Below are 21,326 nucleotides of genomic sequence, written 5' to 3' on the forward strand. Positions count from 1 at the left end.
AGTACTTTTTCTGTGCCGCAGTAACCAAGATTTTTAATGATGCCATCAATATTTATTTTCCATTTTTCTTCCAAAGCCAGCTCATCTTCTCATACGCTAAACATTTCATGCATCACAATTAATCATCTATTTTCTGAAACACTGACACAGATATGATGAGAAATATAATGCAATGTGTCTGGCAGGAGCATTAACTTTAAAAAAAACTTCTCCTGTTTCTCAGAGAGCGCCAGGCATGGTCTGCACATAGGGAGATCAGAGAACATGGCCGCTGTGGTTCGCCTGCTACCATCAATCAGACCCCAAATGGCTTCCGTGACACCACCACTACTCATTTTTCAGCATGCCTTATGTGGCTACCATCTTGAGATAGGAAAGTATCGGAAAAAAAATGGTATGGAGTAAGGGTGCTTTTTGATGAAAGGGCATGGAGGGTTGGCTAAAATCACTGCCAAATATTCTCCAAACGATAGGTTTTCAAACACATCATCTGGTTAGGTGGGCTGTAGATGTAGTCCAGGTGCACACCAGCAGCAAGTGAGATGGCTTGTCAATATTGTGTGTTTGAAATTTTTGACACATGCTCACCCCTGCCTTACCCCTCGGTCGTTAATGCCGTCCTCCCTCTACACGCTCCTCTCCATATCTTTACTCGTCTCCCCTTTCTCCCCCCTGCACCCCTCCCTTCCCTTCCGTGTGCAGAGGCCAGAGTCAAATTTACAACAACTGTCAAAGTCAGGGATGACAGATAAATTAATCTTCTCTTCATGAGTTTACATCCCAGGCATCTGGGCTGCTGATCTGGCCCCTAACAAGCGCAGGGTCTCAGCGAGCTGTCTTTTAGAGCTGATGTTTTCATGGCCAGAGATGAATTACCCTGTCATGAGAATCTATTTATACAGCAGTTAGAGGGTGGAGCTCTGGATGCAGGACAGCGTGATTTCATGGGTTAAGGTCCCCTTGAAGCATCTCTTAAATCTGGTTCTGTCAGACACACATCAGTACCCGGTGAATTTTTGGAGTACTTTTTGTTGAGGATTGTCTTCAACATATGAAGACTTATTGTTTTCGTCAGACTGGTCTGCTATCCCTAAACTCCTTAGAACATTCCTCCCTACATCGATTCAAAACTTCTCATGATAGTGCCTCCATTAGGGAAATTAAATTACTGTAGAGTGTAAAAGCATGTAGCGCAAACGTAATTCACATTCATCCTCCCAAAGTCAGACAGGAGATGGAGTACAGGGGATGGAGTTGCCCCCGTGGATCATGGACCCATTATCCAACTCAAACAAATCCAGTGGCTGTAAATGCTGCAAGTCCCACAGGCACTAAACTAGCCTTAACTGACAGACAGGTACATTTTGACATGGAATGAGAGCTTTTTCATTTACTGGTTACATTCATGGATATACTCATTTGTGGGGGGCCTATTTTAGTTATCAACATAAAGCACAAGTATTGGTATTGTAGGGCAGTGCAAGAAACAGTGTTAATCTATATTTTAGTAGGCAAAAATACATTCAAATCAACCTACACCTGGGCGGTATGGCTATATCTCTTGGAAATGATTAATGGATAGAATCCATTGTTTTCCCTACAAAATGCAGGAAGACGAAAGCTTGATTGAAACATATTTTTAGAACTGTGCTTTTAGAATATTGTATTGCAGTACCATGGTTGGCCACTGGGACAATTTGACTGCAAACCTGCAATTATCTTTGTCCCTAATTTCTTCACCATACGTACATTCCATTTACCTCAACTTCGATTCAGATCATCTACTGAACAAGGACATACTCTCTGTTGTGATGAATACATAGAATTCCACAGTCCAACTCTTAGAAAGCAAAATTGTTGTGTCCTCAGGGGATGGCTGAGGGAATCAAGTGGCAGGAGATGATAACGCATACTAGGTACATATTGTTAAAATGGCCAACTGAAAGGTCAATGGTTTCTGTTCACGTACAGCACTGTCGGGCTTGGAATCGGTGTTAAAATAGTCACATGACCCACAGTAACTTTAGAGGGACAGTTTATTCCACTTGAAAGCCTGTGATCATGGAGCTAGGGTTACAAACGTGTAACTCTTTCCTGAAAGTGCGGATGACTTTCCTGTCTATCTCTCTGCCTCTCTGCCTCTCTTGCTCTCTCTCTCTCTCTCTCTCTCTCATTCATCTTAAAATGGATTGCTCTGTCACCTGGACTAACACTTTACTGAGAGCAGCCATCAATACTTTTTGTCAAAAACTGCAGGCTGTGCCAGACATGCCATCAATCACCATTTACATAAAACAAAGAGCTTTCTATGACTGCCAGTCAGAGGCAGGACTGTTCTGACTTTGCTGAAGATAAAAGGAGTAGTTTCATAGGTCCACAGAGACACTGACTGCACTACAGGCCTACATGTGTTGTCAATCTCGTACCAATTGCTATTGGTTTGCAAATAGCAAGCAATAAATCAATGAACCACAGCTATTTGATCTCATCCATAAGACGTGGTGAGCCTACAGCTTTAAAAAGCAGCCCTAAATAAATAGACGGGTTAATGTTTGAATGGATGACAATAGCAAAAATGGGAAATTTACTGGTAAAATATAAATTCCACAACACAGGGATGTCATATTTATAACAATCAAAACGAAGGCGTCATGACGAAATGCAACAGTAACATTTGATTGCTTCACCAGCATCTGTGGCATGTCAATGTCCACCTGGATTTGAACGAGTTCAGACGTCAAGAGATATGAACGGCATCCACCGCCCATCCGTCCCCCCGGTAGACGAAAATAAGCCAGCATTGATATGAAACACACACCGACCTCAGAGGCCTGGCTCATACATTCACAGCTTCTGACACCCAGAGGAAAGCAAGATTTCATATCATTTATTTAACAGAAGAAAAATGGTAATCTCCTTTATAATTGTTCCCACTACAATCCATATTTCCCAGACAAATACAGTAAGCAGACCAAAAATGTTGAGATAATCTATTCAGCCGATATGGTTTGTTATTCTGGAAGTAATGTATTGCATAAGCACGAAAAACTGATTCACTTGAAACTAACAAGATTTCTTCTGTTTTGTTCTCACCTAAGGTTGAGCAAAGGCGCATACATGCCTGCCGTGCGAGTGTGCATGCATACACACACACGCACGCACACAAAGAATTCAATTTGGAAACCATCATTGGAGCACAGAGGAGAACTAGAAAGTCATATTGCTATAATGCTCAGATTATCAATCATTCTGACATTTTATTGGCTTTATCACTGTACATACCATTAAAATGATGTCTGGCCCAGATTGTCAGGGGGCACACATTAAACAGGCCAGGATTAAAATGCAGATCCCAAACACCTTCCCCTATGCGGTTGAAATTGCACAGGACTAGGCTGCTGACTTTGGATGTGCTGTCAGCGGAGACATCGCATCAACACGGAGCTGGCCTGACGGGTAGAGAGATAGTGTCACACTCAGGAAATGCAGAGGCTTCCCTCTATTTATCACACGCTGTAGTCAGTCAATGCTCTAAAAGAGTGATAACAAATAAGGGGAAGAAACATCTATTAATCTCCCCTTGCAGTCCTAATCAGACATCATTGGCAAACTCCTTTGCAATAGAATGACATGCGGCTAGCCTACTGTTCACGAGGGAACATTTTAATACCAACACTTGTGCTATTAAAAGTAATTTTGGTGGCTCTGAAGCAGTGAGGAAAGCAAATATCCATATTTCAAATGATCTTGACAGTTAAAAGGTTGTTAATGGACATTTAAATGCTAGTGCTGCTGCCAAGCTGGCAAAGAGAGACATAAAGCAAAAATAAATGTCTCCTCTCTCTCAAAACCTTTAATCAAAGCCATGTAAAGCAGATATACCTCTCTGCCGCCTGTGTGCACAGCAGGAAGAGGAAAAGTTTCCCAGAAAAAGTTATTTTACTTTCTTAAGAGTTTGTGTAGTCATAAAACAAAAACATCAAATTCAAAACTATTTTATTTTGAGTGATTAATTACATCTGCCACGGTTTTTCACACTTTTTTTGTTTATTTCTGATGAGCATAGGCCAGGAACAATCAGTTCAATTATAAAAGACAGGATATTGTACTTGGAAAATGCATTCTAGGCAAGCCTCCAGAACAATGAGAGAGCAATGCTAAATTTACATGCACTACTTTACTGTGGGCTTTCTAAAGTAACCTGATGTTTTTAAAAGGATTTACTTGATCGTAGTAATGGACTAAAGAACGACAGTTAGCAAAACTAGCCACATGCAATAAATATTTTATTGCTTTTGTAGCAATTCATCATGGACTAAAAATAGTAAACTATGGGCAGAATGATTAGCCTACATGTTCAGTGTTGCTTTAAGATGTAAGCAAGTGTAGAAGCTGCATGCACAGAGTCAACCGAACAGTAAAGGGAACTCTCAGGGGAAGATCTATGACAGTTATGAAGATTGTTTGACTTTGTTTGCCGTCTCAGTCATATGATCAGAAGAAATTCTTCGAGTCCCAAGAGAGTTTTTACTGGTATTTAATGGACTGCATGGAGTTGTGGAGGAACTCAGAATTATTTTCAATTTCAGGATTTAATATGTTGAATTTATAGTTATAGGGCTTCATGATACATACAGTACATACAGGACCTGCTGAGGTTGCATTATTCATCATCACTCCATTCTCATTTTTTTCCCAGGACACAGCCTCATAGCCCCTATGTTAGTCTTATAGGATAGGTGTGTACAATATGAATTTTACAAATAAACAATCAATTTATTCCGCATTTTTGGGGTTGATGGGACTGCTACTTCTACATGTCAGTCCACAAAAGGTTTCCCTTCATGAAGTCAAACTCACATCAAACAATATTCAGCATTTAGGTCAGCGAAACACTTAAATCCCTTGAGTGAGTCAAATCCTACAAAGTCCTGAATGAGCTCTCACCCACAGCATCGTATCTGATCACTTCATCAGTGTTAAACAAAATGGGCAACAAATGTTGATAGCATATAGTTTTGATCATGTGCTAGCCTCCCTAATGAACTGTCACAGCGTAAACGCAAATGACTACCTGCCTGTGTGAACGGTACAGACGAACAGACACGAGTCCTCCCGTACAGGGACTTTGAAGCCTGTCACAAAAGGCTTGAGACAGCACTGTTCCTCTCATTAATCTCCCAATAGAGGAAATGAATAGACTGACTGGGCTCTACATTTTTTTCTTCTCTCATAAAGAGAAACACAGAGGAGCTTGGAATGAGACTCCACACATTATGAAAGCTATTATCCTCAGCTGCCAGTCTCGGTGAGAGAAAGAGAAAGCTGGTAATCCAAAACTAATAGGCAGAATGAGAGGTGCAAAAAAAAGTAGGGGAGTGGGTCAGATCATCCCTTCTCCAATTACTGACAGACAGTTGAGAATATGAAATGAGACTGAGGAGTGAGAAATATTCATATTTTCTCTGCATGGTATTAAAACCTGACAAAGTAAAAGAAAATTGATGGTGCTTTCAATTTTGACAATCTATCGAATCTGACAAGATATTAAACTGATCTCAAAACACACACTGTCTGTATTGTTGGCAAGACAAAATAGGGTGTTCTTATCTTGGGTCATGAAAAAAGATTTATTGCTAAAAAGATACAAATTGACATTTTCAAAATGACTGTTCCAATCCCTTCCTTTCATCAAATGATCAGGCTAACAGCATAGCCTGATGTTTAGAGCTCAACACTCAACTGGTACCGATCCTCCGCCATCAAATCAGTAAAAAAATAGCAAGCATGACATAATTTAAACTACTTGATATGCAGTCAGTCAATGCCAACAAAATCCCTTCAAATCCTTGATGACTGCAGGACACTCATCTATCACACACATCAATCATCAGAGAGTCTGCCAAAAGGTCATTGATGGTTCTAATATTACAGACCATGATAATACACAGATATGACCAGAGCACACACAGTATATATTGCTTTGAAAGAAAATATAACATTCAGTTAACATTCAGTTTTTTTTATTATCATTATTAGAATAACTATAATTCTAAGCTTTATGTTTAATATAAATGTATACTACATTTTTGACACCCTGAGTTCTCTCCAAGATCTCATCTATTTTCAGTTGAAATAATGCACAACCACTAACTTGCATCACCAACACCCCATGAGAAATGTAGTCATACAAGCCCTTTCTTTCGCTTCCGGGTATTCTTTTTAATTCTGGGTACCTCGAGCATCCTCCACTGGCTCTACAACTTCAAAAACACACCTCATGAAAAAATCAGGAGGCCTGTCTGACATGTGTCCCCGTGCCCTGATGGCATGCCAACACCAAAGACCAGCATTGATTTTCTGTAACGCGGGGTCGGATTAGCCCTCTACAGGGATTAGCTGCCTGTGCAAGGCCTCGGGGTTCGCTATAAAACTAATAATTAATTTAAACAGCCAGGCCTATGGAAGGATACACTCACTACACATTCCCAGAATGAGGGGATGAGTATGAGTGACGGACTGTCTGGCACTGCGTGAAAGGAACAGCTGTGTGTATTTATAGGCCTTCTGTATATTCAACTCTGTTCTGTATACCTTCTTATACGCCAGCGCTACACATCTATAATAGTTTATGCTGAAGATTAATACGTAGTGTCAATGAGAAGTATTAAACCATTAGGGTTGGTGTAAAGGCTTAAATTGTCGCATGGCCTCATCAGTAGCCAATTAAGATCGACAGGGACGTGTTTGGCTGATAAGATCGAGCTGACATGAACACACGGTCCTACGCTCACGCCATTCAGAAGTCACAACAAAAGGTCATAAAGATACAGCAGCACTCAAGAAAGCCATAAATGTCTGCAAAAGACAGCAACCATGCTGTTCCTGGTCAGACTGTTTGGGGACAACGGGCTGGATAATCTAAGTGCAAACAAAGCCAGCAGTTGTCTCTAGGCCATTGGAAAATATCAGACTCTAAGAGGATTGTGTATTAACACTGTTGATTAATGAATTAATTGTTTTATTCATACAATATACTATAATATGAAGTCACAATATGTAGATGAAGAAAAACATATCTGGGAGTTACATTGCTACTATGACATAAGAGGTGCTGATGAAGAAAACACCCAAATGAACAGGCCATGTGTAACGTATCAAACAAGGCCACCATGTCCCCACAAATAAAGCAGTTCCAATCACAAAACTGTGAACTATTAACAAAAATTAACAAAGACATTACATTGCTACTAAATCTGGGCTGGTATTCATCAACTGCATTATCAGCAGGTCATTTGTGGTTTCTAGTCCTGCCTTCATATTCTGAGCTGATCTCACCTTAAGAGGCCAACAAAATGACTGTTCTATAGCAGGAAGAAAAACCACAACGTGTGAAAACATCAAATCTAGATAGAAATCAGGCTGCATACACATTACTACATTTTCGTTTTTAAAAGCTTAACCTTTGCTACGTTTGGGCCTAGTGTCCCCACTACTGTGGCGTTTTACAACCGCTAAAACACAGACATTTGAAAACGCTGCTGAAGCCGTTTTACTTTGAGAGCTCCGCAGTTGCATTTTAGAACGGGCAGAAACGGAGACCTTTGAAAACGATGATGCAGACACCACGTTTGCTTCGTGATTGAGTCGTATCAGTCACCGTGTGTTTTTCCCTATCACGTGATCAAAGGATGGAGGCAAGCTAGTATTTAAGCACTTTGCGATAATTCCCGTGTCCAGCCCTAAAACACACGCTTAAACGCTCGTCTGGAGGGAGATGTGTTTTGGTTTAAAAAAGCCGTTTTAAAACAAAAAACGTAGTAGTGTAGACCAATCACCTTGTATATTTGCCTTTTAACAAATCCATGTTGACATATTAGCTAAAAAAGTGCCCCAGTGTTATTACAGCTGGATAAATCCATAGGCTATTTAGAAAACAACATCTGTGACAATGAAAGTGGTATGTTGGTATGATTAACATGGTATGTGATGACTGACAACAAATACTATATCTCAATCCACTGATATGGATATGGTTTCTAAAAATGTAGGCCAACCCCTGAAACAATGACTCTCATATGAAGAACTGAATCTCCTCAGGTTCACCATTGTGGCAACCTTTCACATGCATTTCCTTCACAAAAAAATGACTAATTTACAATCAACCAAACAATAAAAACAGCAGCTGCCTTCTTTTTTTAATCTTCTTTGTGCCACGCAACTGTTTTGTGTGAAATGCAGCACAGACTCCTTGGCAATGGTCTTGTTTGTTTACAGTTAGTATCCAAACGCCTTGGAATCAATGTGGTACTATTTATTGACATTGAAATGCCTGTACATACTGTATGTATCTAATACTACCAGAAACAACAGGCCTAAAGCTGTATGAATACAAATGTCTGAGGACGGATGTGTGTTTTACTTGAAGCGAAACAAAAACAATTAAAACCATCACAAAGTTGAAGCATCTCATTGTTATCATCCCCCTTCTTTTTACCTATAGCTACCAGTAAGGGCTGCCATAGTCCGAGAAGGTAAAGGGATTTCTCCTTCTCTTCACAAGACTTTGATCTGACTGACACACAAACGGCCCTCAGATCACAAGTCTACAGACCCTGTCGGGCCTCTCTGGCTGGTCTGCTTGTACATGTACACTTCGTCCCTATGAGGATTCCTTACCCTCCTCCCACTTCCCTTCGTCTTTCCCTTTATCCCTTCTTCTTCCTCCTCCTCCTCTGCTGTTTGGTGTTTTGAAACATCTGAGTACAGACATGTTCTGAGCTTTGGAGGACCCAAGGGCCCGAGATCCAGACAGAGGGAGAAAATAAAGAAACTCTACAGTGCCCACGGTGCAAAAGCTATCTCACCATTATCACTGGGGAGAAACTCTTAAACATCACCAAATGTCTGGACAGACAGAGAAGATCAGAAGACAATGTGCTCTGTTGTTCACATAATCATCCTGTCAGCTAATGGTGCAGTCAGCAGCTCACAGTGGAAGCACTGTGATTTGAGTCAATGCATTTATCCTAATGGATAGACAGTGTTGTATGAGGGAAAACAGAATAAGAATACTGTCCTACGCAGACTGCTGGCCCCAAAATGGAAGGGTTGTTCCTTGTAGTTTTCCAGCACAGACGTGTCAGCAGCTCGGACATGAAACATGCTGTCACTGTTTCTTATCTCAATATGTCCCTGGGTGGAAAAGTGAGGCAACAGCTTACTGATGTCTTGCAGCCGGCCTGACCATTAAAACATATTTCCATGCTGATGGATGTCAGATGTAGCCTTAAAAAAAAAAAAAACATAGCTCGCTCTTGATTTCTGAGCTCATTCCCAACTACAGTTTTCTAAACTTATTCTCCATGCTTCGCAAATGGAACAAGCAAACGTAGACTGTAAACAAGTTAAAATAATAGAGGAATGGGGAGAACAAGAGTGCAGCCGGGTGAGAGCACAGGGGCCGTTATCTCCCACAAATCTTCCCGTCTGACCGATATTGAGCTTTTGGGGATGGCGGCTTGGAAGGACAGTCAGTGGTTTTTATAAGTGAAAGCTGTGAAAGATGCGAGTGAGTTTATCTTAAATGGAAACAGGAAATGAGATACAGCTGTGCTGAGAATGTGGCACAGCTGTCCATGGCCAGAGATGGGTTAAGCATTCTACAGGAGTGAGGGAAAAAAACAGGGTCTCACCCACAAAAGGCCATTAGGGGCCTTCTAAATTGCAGTGCGAGCAAAAAAAGGTGGCCGGCCTGCATGTACTGTAGTTTATCACTTCAAGAATGGCAAACCGTGATTAAACCTGACTCAAATCATAGAGATTAAAATGCATTATATTAGTCCCTCGTCTTCACTCAGATGTAACAGCAAATTATTTTGTAATAATCATGAGGCCTTCAAGAGCTGTTATCTCTAATAACAGCTTCCAACTGCATTTTATGGTCACATAGGATTTATTCATCAACTGACAAGATTTATCATGCAGCCCTCTTAAAAAAAAATCATCCCCTAAAATTCAAAACATGTCAAGAACTGCAATCATCCTCTAAAATCTTGGCATGAAAACACCCATGTATCTGTCTTCACTTTTCACCCCTGGGCCCTCTCGAAAAGACTGTGAGAGATTGAAAGCCATGAAGCGACCAAAACTGCCTGGACCAAACCAAAGGAAGCTCCTTTGTTCCTCTTCCAAAACAGGCTCCAAACCTTTTTTCCCCCCCCTTTTTTTTCCATTTGGGACCCAGCCAAGGGAAGTAGAAGTATGGCTGCCCCTCTCCATGCTCTCTTCTAATATGTTCCATGCCTTCCAGTTGCTTACATCATCTATCTGGGAGATGGCTAAGTGTGATGGGGTGAACATAAACAGTGTTTGAGTTATGGGCTAAAAGAGACACAGGTTGTGTCTCAAACATAAGTTGGCGCCCTCTTTCCTTTTTTTTTAATGAGAAAATGCTGAGAGCTCCTAATCGCTGGCGGCTCTCCTGAATGACTTTCCATGTATAACATACTTTTAAACCAGTGCCGCAGAAGGAGGACTGAAGAAAAGGAGCAGCTTCACAATGTCAAAATTCACCCACATCGTCCACTTCAAGTGGCAAGCTTGTTATTGACAGCTGAGTGCCAGTCCTAATGATCTCCCTTTTAAATGCTTCCTTAAAAATGCACACACCCCCCCATGTCAAAACCTGAGTACACATTAACTCTCCTCAAATCGCCTACTTACTAAACATGTCACTACTGAATTATAGATCTGACTATTCCCCCCTTCTCATATTTACATGGTGTTTCGGCAGAATATGTGTAGCCGTTGTAAAGTATTTAATAAGTCTTTAAATATGTACAAGAGTTAAGATCTTAGCCAGTGCGTGCACTGTACAGTAGATGTTTACGCAATATCAAAGACTCTGCTCTGCCTATCAAAGTGAGTAAGACATATGGATGGTTTGTTTTTCACTTGCCAGAATAGAAAAGGGAGTATGTCCACTTGGGCCCCATCAGGTCAAATCATAAAGATCCATCACTGGCTTTGCACTCTGGTAAAACGCTAAGGAAACATATTGTAGATTTTAAGACCCTTTTTATTCAGCCAGACTGTGTACTAAAACTAATTGGATTTCTGTCAATGGAAAAAAATATATTCCTGGGACAGCTTTGAACTCAATAGCTCTCACTATCCAACTGCACATGAGGGAGTGGGACCTTGCCACATGCCAAGCACCAGGGAGGAAAATGAAATCGGTGGTCAACATAAAATATTAAAATAGCATGGTATCGAATTTTTGAAAAATGATGTCAGGGCGGCTCATTATGGCCAGCAAGGCAGTGAATTAAGCTATATTTAGTGGGTGATAATTGAAATCATAGCTGCAGTCATTACCACTGACAAGTTTCTAAATAATACCCAATAAATCCACTCTTTTTAGCAAGGACCCTGTGACAGCTGGCAGTGCTGAAAAATATAAAGTAGAGAAACAGAATCTCTTTTCCTTTCTTTCCTCTCTCCCTTCCTCCCCCCTCTCAACTCTTCTTTCTCTCGCTCTCTTAGAGCCAATAAAACGTCAGCTTTTATTCTCCTCCTCCAAAGTGTTGGCTAGATGTCAGCAGACCCTTCTAAAGCTCTGCCACTGCAAGCTGAAGGCCTGTAAATCTCTGTGTCAGTGGCACGCCATCCGTCTTGGGATATACAATAAAAAATGTGACGCAGTCATAAAAGGAATGGCATCGCTGCCCAGTATATGTAATGTGAACAAAAGGAACATAAAGATGTTCCATTCCATTCAGAAACCGAAACCACAAGATGGCCTTATATTGAAGAAGAGAGGAGGATGTGGATTGCCCTAGAAGGTTGATGGCAGCTCCTGACAGTGATTAACAGATGGTTCCCCTGCCATCAGTGGACTTTTGTTGTGCTTTAACAGAGAGATAAAGATTTATATACATGTTATACGGAGGGTAAAGGACTTGTGTAGTTGATAGACTAGCTGCTCCACTGAGTAGCCAAAGCCTGACACAGCTTATCCCTCAGTAGCGTGGACCTCCATTGTTTCCCAAAAGCTATTAAAAACACATCAATGGGCCACACTGTTGCAGTGGGTGACATGTTCCTCCATTATGATTAACATAGACACTGTAGCTTATTTTGATCCATTGCCACCTACACTGTCCTGCTGCTGCTGATACTCAATAGAGCACCAAATGTGTAATCATCCGCTGTTGAAAGTAGTCCCGAACAAATGCAACATTTGACGAATCGATATATTTGTGACCAATGAAATCTTCAGTAAAAATCAATGGGACAGAGTGCCACCTACGAGGGTAGGGAAGTTGGAAAGAAACAGACGCTTACAGTGTTGATCTTGGACTTTTCACAGAATATTGTTGATAATCCTAAACAGATTTTGCATCATACCATTCCAGTAAATTTGGTCAGTTATGTAAATATCTGCAAACACAGACACGAGTCTACCAATCTTTATCTTTATTGTTGGTTGCTTGACACTCAACAACTCTTGGGAGAATTGATTGCACTGTTGCATACATGTGCACTTCTGCAATGCTGGGGGCAACATCAAGGGTTGTTGCGCAAGGTCACTGGACAGTTTGTTGCCATGCGAATACTTGTCACTTCCCAACACAAGCCTGGCAGAAGTAAGTATGAAACTATTTTCACTGACATGACTTATCCAAGAGTGAAACCACATCAAGAAGCAGAAAGCTGGAAGACCTCGATGGTGTGATCTACTTACTCCACTCAGCCTATAATTTGAGCTTTCTTTGTTCTTACTGTCACCAAGGTAAATACTGCTGCTTGTGAAAGTGCGATTACCCTTTAAAACCTACATTCATACTTTAATTTCCATTGAGAAGACTGACATGGCTTAACAGACTGTAGATGTAGTCCATCCAACACGTACTTAATGAAGAGTATGTGTTGGAATGTTACTCATAGTCCAAATGCAGCTTGAGTTAACTACCAGGCCAGATGTATAGGAACAAATCAAAGCATTAGATGTTAAGAGAACTCCTTTGCTTCAGAGCAAATGTACCACATTTAATGAGATCCATTAGGGAGGATAAAATGTGCAGTTCATCTGTCAACATCTTCTACCCTACAGGCCAATTTTTATTAAAGCAAATTTTGCTTAAGAATGAAAATACATTGCTGGACAAAGAAAACACAAAAAACAAAAACAATGGACGTAATGAAGGCCACATTATTGCGGTTTGGTTGCAATTTGTGGAAGAGCTTTCAATCGAATACAAGTTGTCTATTTTGCCAAAGAAAGAAGACAGATTTTAGCTGGCTTTTAGTTAGATTGGAAGATTGCTCTCTTAATTGACTGAATGCAGTAAGAGTTTTTTATTAGTGGGATGCCCATGATGCAACGTGTTACAGATCTATCTAAAAACAGTCAAATTGAGACTGTCCTTGAGCCATCACATATGACACAAAAAAAGCACAAATTACTCTTTGCTGCTTCACAAAAGGATTCAGTAACTCAGGCTGGCACTGGATAACTGTTTAAACTGCATAAACTTCATAAAAGAAAATTCAGATATAACCTCAAATTGGAGATATGGAGGAAAAGGACAAGCCATTTATCAAGCATAACACCCTTAGCTCTTTGTCATGCCATCACTTTCACAGGAGTAGTACATCATTGAAAAAAACATCCCAGTGAAAATTAAAAAGGTTGTCCCCCTCCCCCCCCCCCCAATACCAAACAATACAAAATATCAATGTTCTTGATATGAATAACTTATTTCCTGCCAGACCATGTCCCTCTCATCTTTCTGGTTTAATCTCTTAGGGCTGGGAGAGCTCTGCATCCTCCTTAATTTATGAGACACAGATCAGGTTATCCTAGAATATGGGCCTAAACAGGCCTGATAGATCGGATATGTAATATATTTCCTCAGCAGAACAGAGTGCGCCACCACTATAACCAGACACACACACACACACACACTCTACGCTCCCAGTTAAGTGATTTGAGGACTTCATACTGCCAATGTTTCATCTCCTCTCCTCCTAACTGACACTTTATCTGCATACCAGCATCTCTGAAGATTGAACACTTAGGCAAGACAATGACAGGCTCTCTTGCCGTTGTCACTTCTCATTCTAGGACTGGTCTAATGCCTCTTACTGGGCTTCTGCCAATAACAGACCCCCCCCCCCCCCCCCCCTCGCCCCTGCTGTCCCCCTCACCATCAAACAACCAGAGTCTACCTAGCTTGGATAGAAAAGGAGCACTTGATGTCTGTGACACTCATTTGTCAATTAGCAGGCCCCTTCCTGTGTTGACATACAGCAACTTGAAAGACGGAGCAGTGCCTGTGACGAATTAAGAGAGACAGATGAGTGAGGCATGAGCGGCGGAGTAATACTATAATGTTCTTTAGATATGAATATAAAACGACACAGCTGACAGGCCATACAAGGTTTTATTTCATTTCTCAGTGTACCAGGCCTCCCTACTTTGTCTTCTTTGTTCTCTTTTCATCAGACTACTTACATCTCATTTTGACAGCCGGGCGACATTTAGAGCACTTTCGTTTTAAAGCCCGAGTTAGCATACTTGATTTGTCATTAAAATGCAAAACGCCTGCCATCACCAACATAGCCTGGGTGAGCACATACCACCTCAGACACAGGCACACACGTACTTTACATGTACACATACTGTTCAACCACATGTACAGGTAGCTTAGGCTATCTGCAATGCAAAAGTGCAGCGTGGACCCGCCTTTCTTAATGGGAGGCTGAATTTCAACTTAAAAGTCTAATGTCGGGAGTTCATCTGCACACCTTATTCTTCTAAGTATAAATGAATTAAATATCTATGTGGTCAGAAATTAAAGGCAGCTGCCTTCCTCCAATTTTGTATCAACCAAAACCTGACGGTGTTTAAAATAGTGGAATGTATTTAAATGCACTACTTGTGTGGCACTGGGTGAAAGAAAAACAAAGCATGAGGATGGTACGCAAGCTAATTAAGGCTTGCCATTAAAAGCATTATTCATGTTAACAACAAGATGTGTTAAATCTGTCCGGTCTGACAGTAGACAGAATACAGGTCAGCCGCTGCAGGAGAACGCTACCAATGATGGAGGAGAGAGTCAAGTACCAGTGTTACGGGTTAAGTGGTTTCCCTGTTAACTGGTGACTTTCCTCTACAATTTCAGAGCATACTTATCTACTTTGTTTTGGAGTCTTAACCTTTAGTGAAACTGTGATACCATTAAGGATTATTCAATCACATACAGGACTTGACACTATTGTACAAAAATGATTTCTGATCAAATAACAATTCCAGTTCACCAAACTCTGGCTCATTTCAAGTGTGCACACAAGTGAGTATTTCTCCAATATTTTACACATTGAACAGAAGATTAGAAATGCCTTTGTCATAGCGTAGTTCAATACAACACTAACAAAACCTACAGCCACCAAAATGATCAGAGAGTTGAATCCTACAATGGGCATTATTGCAAGACTGTTGTATTATAATAGTGTGAACATTTTAAGCACTACGCTTTAATAAAGTTCTGCTGTTGATAGCATTTGTTTAACAGATGAGATCAACTGGAATGACTACAATTACAATCAACCCTAGCAAATATTTGACAGTTGTTTCAAACATTTTGCATGCAATTTAACATTACATGTGCAGTAATCGGGTATCACATGTGTTGAGAGGACCAGTGATAGGCAGATCTAACTAGCTAAAACAGATCTCAGTAAAATAGAGCAGGCTTCACTTTCTAGTTAAGTTTAGGATTTCACAAAAGCTGCCATTGCACAAATGTGATTTGTTTATCAAGAGGGCCATGTCAGATCTGAGTAGACCGGTTGTCACTGTTCTAACAACATTAGGATTCATCCTGTGACTCACAGACATGTGTCCTCCTCAAACCTCATGGGTCCAGGGTTGTAACACTGCATGTAACAGATGCAGGCACCCAGAGTGCACCCCAGTCAGAGAGAAAGGAACCATGTCAAGACAGCACGTGCCCACTCAGTGCATTGTGTACACACCTGACCTGGAACAAAGTGGACGACACAATACTATCCAAGCCTGTCCTGAGACAGAAATCTCCCTGTGAGCCACACTTCTCAACACATTGATGAGACAGGCTGACACGGCAGCACACAGAGGGAGAGGTGTGGGTGTGACAGCCCGCTACCATAATTTCACCCTGCCATTACCTGCCCAGCCACTCACAGTTATGCTCACAGAGACAGATGCACAAACACTGCATGCGAGCAAACATGCACAAGCATGCACACAAACACAAACATATGTGCAACACACACACACACACACACGCACAAAAACACGCAGGACTCAGTTAAAGGTGATGCCAGTACATTTCTTCTCATTGTGACGCATTGTCAGGTTGCCGGATGAGCGTTGTCAATTGAGCTGACAGAAATAAGCATATTAGCTACAACAAACTCTGGCAATGTCTCTCTCTCGATTTGAGTCAAGCAGCATGGAGAAGTGCACGATGCTGAAGGCAGTCCACAGAGTCTCAATAACACGCGCATCTGTTTGCACCTGGTTTGCTTGAGCCGACACTGAAACGAGGTCATGGTGTCAATACACGAATGTCTCCACTATCTGACACGTAATGTCGAAGCTAGGAGGTGAATAACGATATAATATTGTGATGTATGGCTCACTATAAATTGTGATTCTCAACAATTTTATATTGCAATGAAGCTTAAATGTTTAGCTTAAATATAATGGGCTTTGATTTGGTCCTCACCACCAAACTAGGGCCGGACGATAATTCAATATGGTAATTTATCATATCATATCGTGATGAAATCATATATCGAGATATCTCGACACATAATTACAACATCTAAATAGATAATAACAAGTACATTCTCACTCATAAAATCGGATTACTTTGCACTGAAGTCTTTAATTAAATGAGAAAACACTCAGAACGTCTCATATGGCAAGTATTTACTTCAAGCAAGAGTATAAAAAAAGTATTTATTCACTGAATTACCAGAAAACATGCTATATCATGATATATGTCGGTATCAAGATATGAAATGAACTATATCCGGATAGAATTTTTTGGCCAAAGAGCTACATAAGCGCAGCGGCACAAAGGGTTCACGGGCTATTTTTTTCAGGAAAAGTTTTTCACCATTAAGCTGTGAGTCAGGGGCCTCGATCTAATATGTGCATTCTTACAGGGATCAAAACTACTGAGGGGGTGGCTATGCCTTAGTTAGCATATAACTGTATCACATGTTGAGCTGCTTATTGAATTTCACAGCTCCACCCACCCGTGACCTCCCAATGGTGTCATGTGACCAGTAGCAGCAGAGAGCACATTTATTAAGAGAGAATACTGGATACATAAGTCTGTGATGCGAGTGTGTGTAAGGGTGGAAAGGTTTGCATAACCACCCTAACAGGTCAGTAATGTACACCGGTACTTTATAGCTATGGATAGAGATACAATGGGAGACTACGTTAGCTTGCAATATCGAAGTTTTCAATGTGAGCCACTTAAACACACTGTGTAGAGGAGAAAAAGATGAAGCACCATGTAACAGATCATTTTGCCCACCAGCAAAAAAAAACAATCAATAGTCCATTGATATGAGCCCCAAACGGTTCGTGCACCACTTCATTGCTTCTGCACCACTTCTCTGCCAATACCACCCTTTGAAGTTTAGTAATGATATCTGACATCTGAGATTAGCCAAACTGAAAATGAATAATGAATTAGTAATATCGGAGTCATAAATGTTTGATTCTTAACATCAAGTCCGTAATGTGACGGGTTCAAAGGCGAGGAACATAATGCCAGCCTTGATCTCCCTGGAAAAAACACACATAAGGGCTGTTTCAGTCAGATTTCATAAAGCCGTTTGCAGCACGTAAAACATCACTTCCTTTAAGGTAATGCCAAGACATCTATTACCTCACGATTGTTTTGAACCACACACATAGCAGCCATGATCTAACGGCAATCATTCTGTGTAAAGAGTAAAGATTACTCAAAGGTCTTCCAGTTAGTGCAAGTTAGAGTACAAGTACAAGTCCACTCACTAAATGTTTGTTTTCCCAATTGCAGAGCTTAAAGTGAAACATATTGCTGAACATCGGGGTTTGCGTCTGAAGACATACATCACTAATAGAAGTGAAAAATCATGCACACCACCTCTAGAATTCTATTATAACACTGCCAGTCTCCACGGCTTTCATCCGGTATATGAACAAACAGCATCACAAAAGTTCCTCATCAACATAGACGCTCACCATTGACCACATGTTTGTGGTGCCACACACCTGACGAATGTAGTGCAGACCAAAACGTTGGAAATACAATAAATATACCGGCACTAAGGGACACTTATACAGCTTGCTGTCTTGAGGACAATTTTCACCAGGAGGAATTAGATGAGTATTTCATTTATTAATTTAACCTCAACCTCAACAATCCTTGTCATCATTTACCTCACACAAGCAAAACTGTGTGCACACATGAAGTAAATATTTGAATCAGTAGGTCTTGGGTCATATTTTTTCCTGGTACTGATATTAGGTTTTTTTCCAGCATCTGGTTCACAGTCACACAGCTGCACACATCCACAGTGCCTTGCTCAAAGACACTTCAACAGTGGGTTCATTCATTCATTCATTCATTGACCCCAAACAGATTTTTCCAGCTGGTCTGCACACTGTGTGTAACTGAGGGATTTTGCAAAATGACACAATGTAAATCAGTTAACTATAGGACTCCACATTTCCAGCACTGCCTCGAGACAAAAAAGATCCAAGAAAAAAAGTGCCTCTATTGAGATGCCTTCATGGCCTGACAGTCATGAAACAAAAGCACCTCATAACCATCATCTCCTTTCTTTGACTTGCCAGATCGACTGTGCTAGTCCTGCTGCTGAAATGGCAGCCCCCTCTGAAGCAGCTGCCAGGAGGTGCTCCTTCATGTCCTGACAGAGGGATCTTTTCTTCCATTTGCCCCCAAATTAGCATGTCACATTTATCGATCACGCCTTTTATCCTGTAACAGCGAGTCACCAGCCCAGCTCTAGCATTCATTCAGCTCTTTGATGTCATGATGACACTCTGACCACCTATAGAACAAGGGCACACATTCAATTGCACCTCATGTAAAGATGCATGTAAAGATGCATGTAAAGATGCATGTCTCCCAGTAAAAGACTGAGTGTGAGAGAGAGAGAGAGAGAGAGAGAGAGAGAGAGAGAGAGAGAGAGAGAGAGAGAGAGAGAGAGAGAGAGCGAGAGAGACCATGTGCATCCAGGTGATTAGGTTTGTTGCCTTTGCATCTCTCATCTACCTGAGCAGATTGAAGCTGAGATCCAGCCTTCTTGCAAACTGGCCGTATGTGTCTCCAAGGAAGTCTGGGATGTCCGTGCAGTCATGTCCGATATAGGAAATCTTTAAGAATAAAAAAATAAAAGAGAGAGATACGTGTGAGATTAGCAATAATAATAGCACCCTTAACATGAGCAGAGCATGATGATATAATGATATTGGATGCTATATCTTATATTTACATATAATGCTATGATGCAGCTCATCATTTTGCAAATATTTATTATTTGTCTATTTGCTTTCCAATGATCATTGCATAAATTGCATACAACTTCAACACTTTAAAACACATACGACGATGCTTTAGGTGTACTTTATGAAATGATATTGCTGCATATTGAGGACATTATTCTGCCCGCAGTGAAGTTGTGGTAGGAACTGCAAAACTGAAAGTCACGAGCGTAACGTTAGCTGCACTGTGTCACATGACATCGGTGATGTCGAGGAAGTAAACGAAACCCTTTCGGCAAAACTCCACTTTTTTTTTTTTTAACAGTCACTGATTAAATATAACTGGGGCAAAGCAGAGAGCTGTGCAAAGTCCGACACAAATACTTTTCAAAGTAAACTTACTTGAGTCCCATTCAAAGCGACCAGCGACTCGTTACGTGCCATAACTTTCTCCTGACGATGACAGGCTCTCGGTCGTCTCTGTGTCTTTCAGATACGCTATTTGAGTGGATCTCCAGAGTCCCGCTCACGTTAGAAACACGCTGTGATCAACAGTAAATAGTGGTGTTTGTGGACGTATAGCCCGGCTGCTTTGGAGATCTACTGGCGCTTTCCAAATGACTTTACAGTTTGCGCGTGCCGTTTTAATCAGCTGACCTGCTGCTGTGCGGAAGAACGCTAACACGAGTGTTTTTCCTGTCTCCTGATGAAAGAACAGTACATGATTTGCCCTGACACCATGCTCTTATATGACATAAATTCTTTACACGTATGAAAACCTAATTAATAGTTAAAACAGCTTAATGTTTTACAGAAAGCAATTAATTAAACAGTGTTGCTATAACATGGTCACAGTTTACCTGTTGAACAGCATCAGTAGGCTTAATTCACCTGTTTATAAATTACCAAGTAGGCTACCAAGAAAAGTTAAAAATCTCTTGCATCTTGTCTCAACTAATAACGTATTTCAAGAGTCCATCCAACTGAATTCAATGCCTCAATTTCCCCAATGTTAGGTTAATAAGCTAACTAATTAAAAATCTTACTTCGTGGTGGCTAGCTAGTTGTTAAGATAGTTTTGGTCATATTTGCCCAGGTTTTGTATGGGAGGCCGATTAGGGTGAAACCACATTGCACAATCTGGAAATACCCCATTGACATTGTGCAAACATGCACTGAAAACGAGCACATATGCATTGGCAATGTGCGCATATGCACTGAAAACGAGCAAATGTGCATTGACAATGTGCACACATGCACTTAACACCAGCACATACGCATTGAAAATGTGCACATGCACTGAAAACGTGCACATACGCATTGACAATGTGCACATGCACCGAAAACGAGCACATATGCATTGTCAATGTGCACACATGCTCTGAAATAATTTCAGTGCGCACAAGAGTTGTTGTGTAACGGGAAGGCAGTGAGAACTAGACCTTCCTGTTGCAATGAAATGACTTTTTTACACAATTTTTTTTATTAAGAACAATTATTACGATACAGTTTATCATAAAAAAATATCACAGACGACCCAGATACAATTAACTGAATAAACAGCAGTGGACAATGTATTCAGATCTTCTACTTGAGTAAAAGTAGTTAAACATGTTAAATATAGACCATATTGGGTAAACTTCCCCTCTTCGGGAGCAATGCAAAACTGCTTCCCTAAACTTTGCAACAGTTAGCATTCAGGACCAAACACCTTTCAGTGAATGAGCCAGTCTGAAATGAGGCTTCCATTGTCAAGTGTATA

The 21,326-nt window shown here is 40.8% G+C and overlaps 1 protein-coding gene across 2 annotated transcripts in view; it reads right to left on the reverse strand.

Annotated features, from left to right (window-relative positions):
• The window catches only part of lrmda (leucine rich melanocyte differentiation associated), a 187,672-nt gene extending 167,461 nt beyond the window's left edge, over positions 1-20,211 (reverse strand). For both annotated transcript variants that reach the window (XM_076085580.1, XM_076085579.1), the window contains exons 1-2: positions 19,967-20,211; positions 19,356-19,456 (exon numbers count right to left, since the gene is read on the reverse strand). In XM_076085580.1, the coding sequence (XP_075941695.1) occupies positions 19,356-19,456; positions 19,967-20,008 (143 nt within the window). In that variant the 5' untranslated portion in view covers positions 20,009-20,211. The remainder of the gene's footprint in view (positions 1-19,355; positions 19,457-19,966) is intronic.
• Positions 20,212-21,326: the final 1,115 nt, after the last annotated feature.

This window comes from Anarhichas minor, unplaced genomic scaffold (assembly GCF_050575085.1).
Source record: "Anarhichas minor isolate MPS153535 unplaced genomic scaffold, ASM5057508v1 ptg000174l, whole genome shotgun sequence".
Taxonomy (NCBI): domain Eukaryota; kingdom Metazoa; phylum Chordata; class Actinopteri; order Perciformes; family Anarhichadidae; genus Anarhichas; species Anarhichas minor.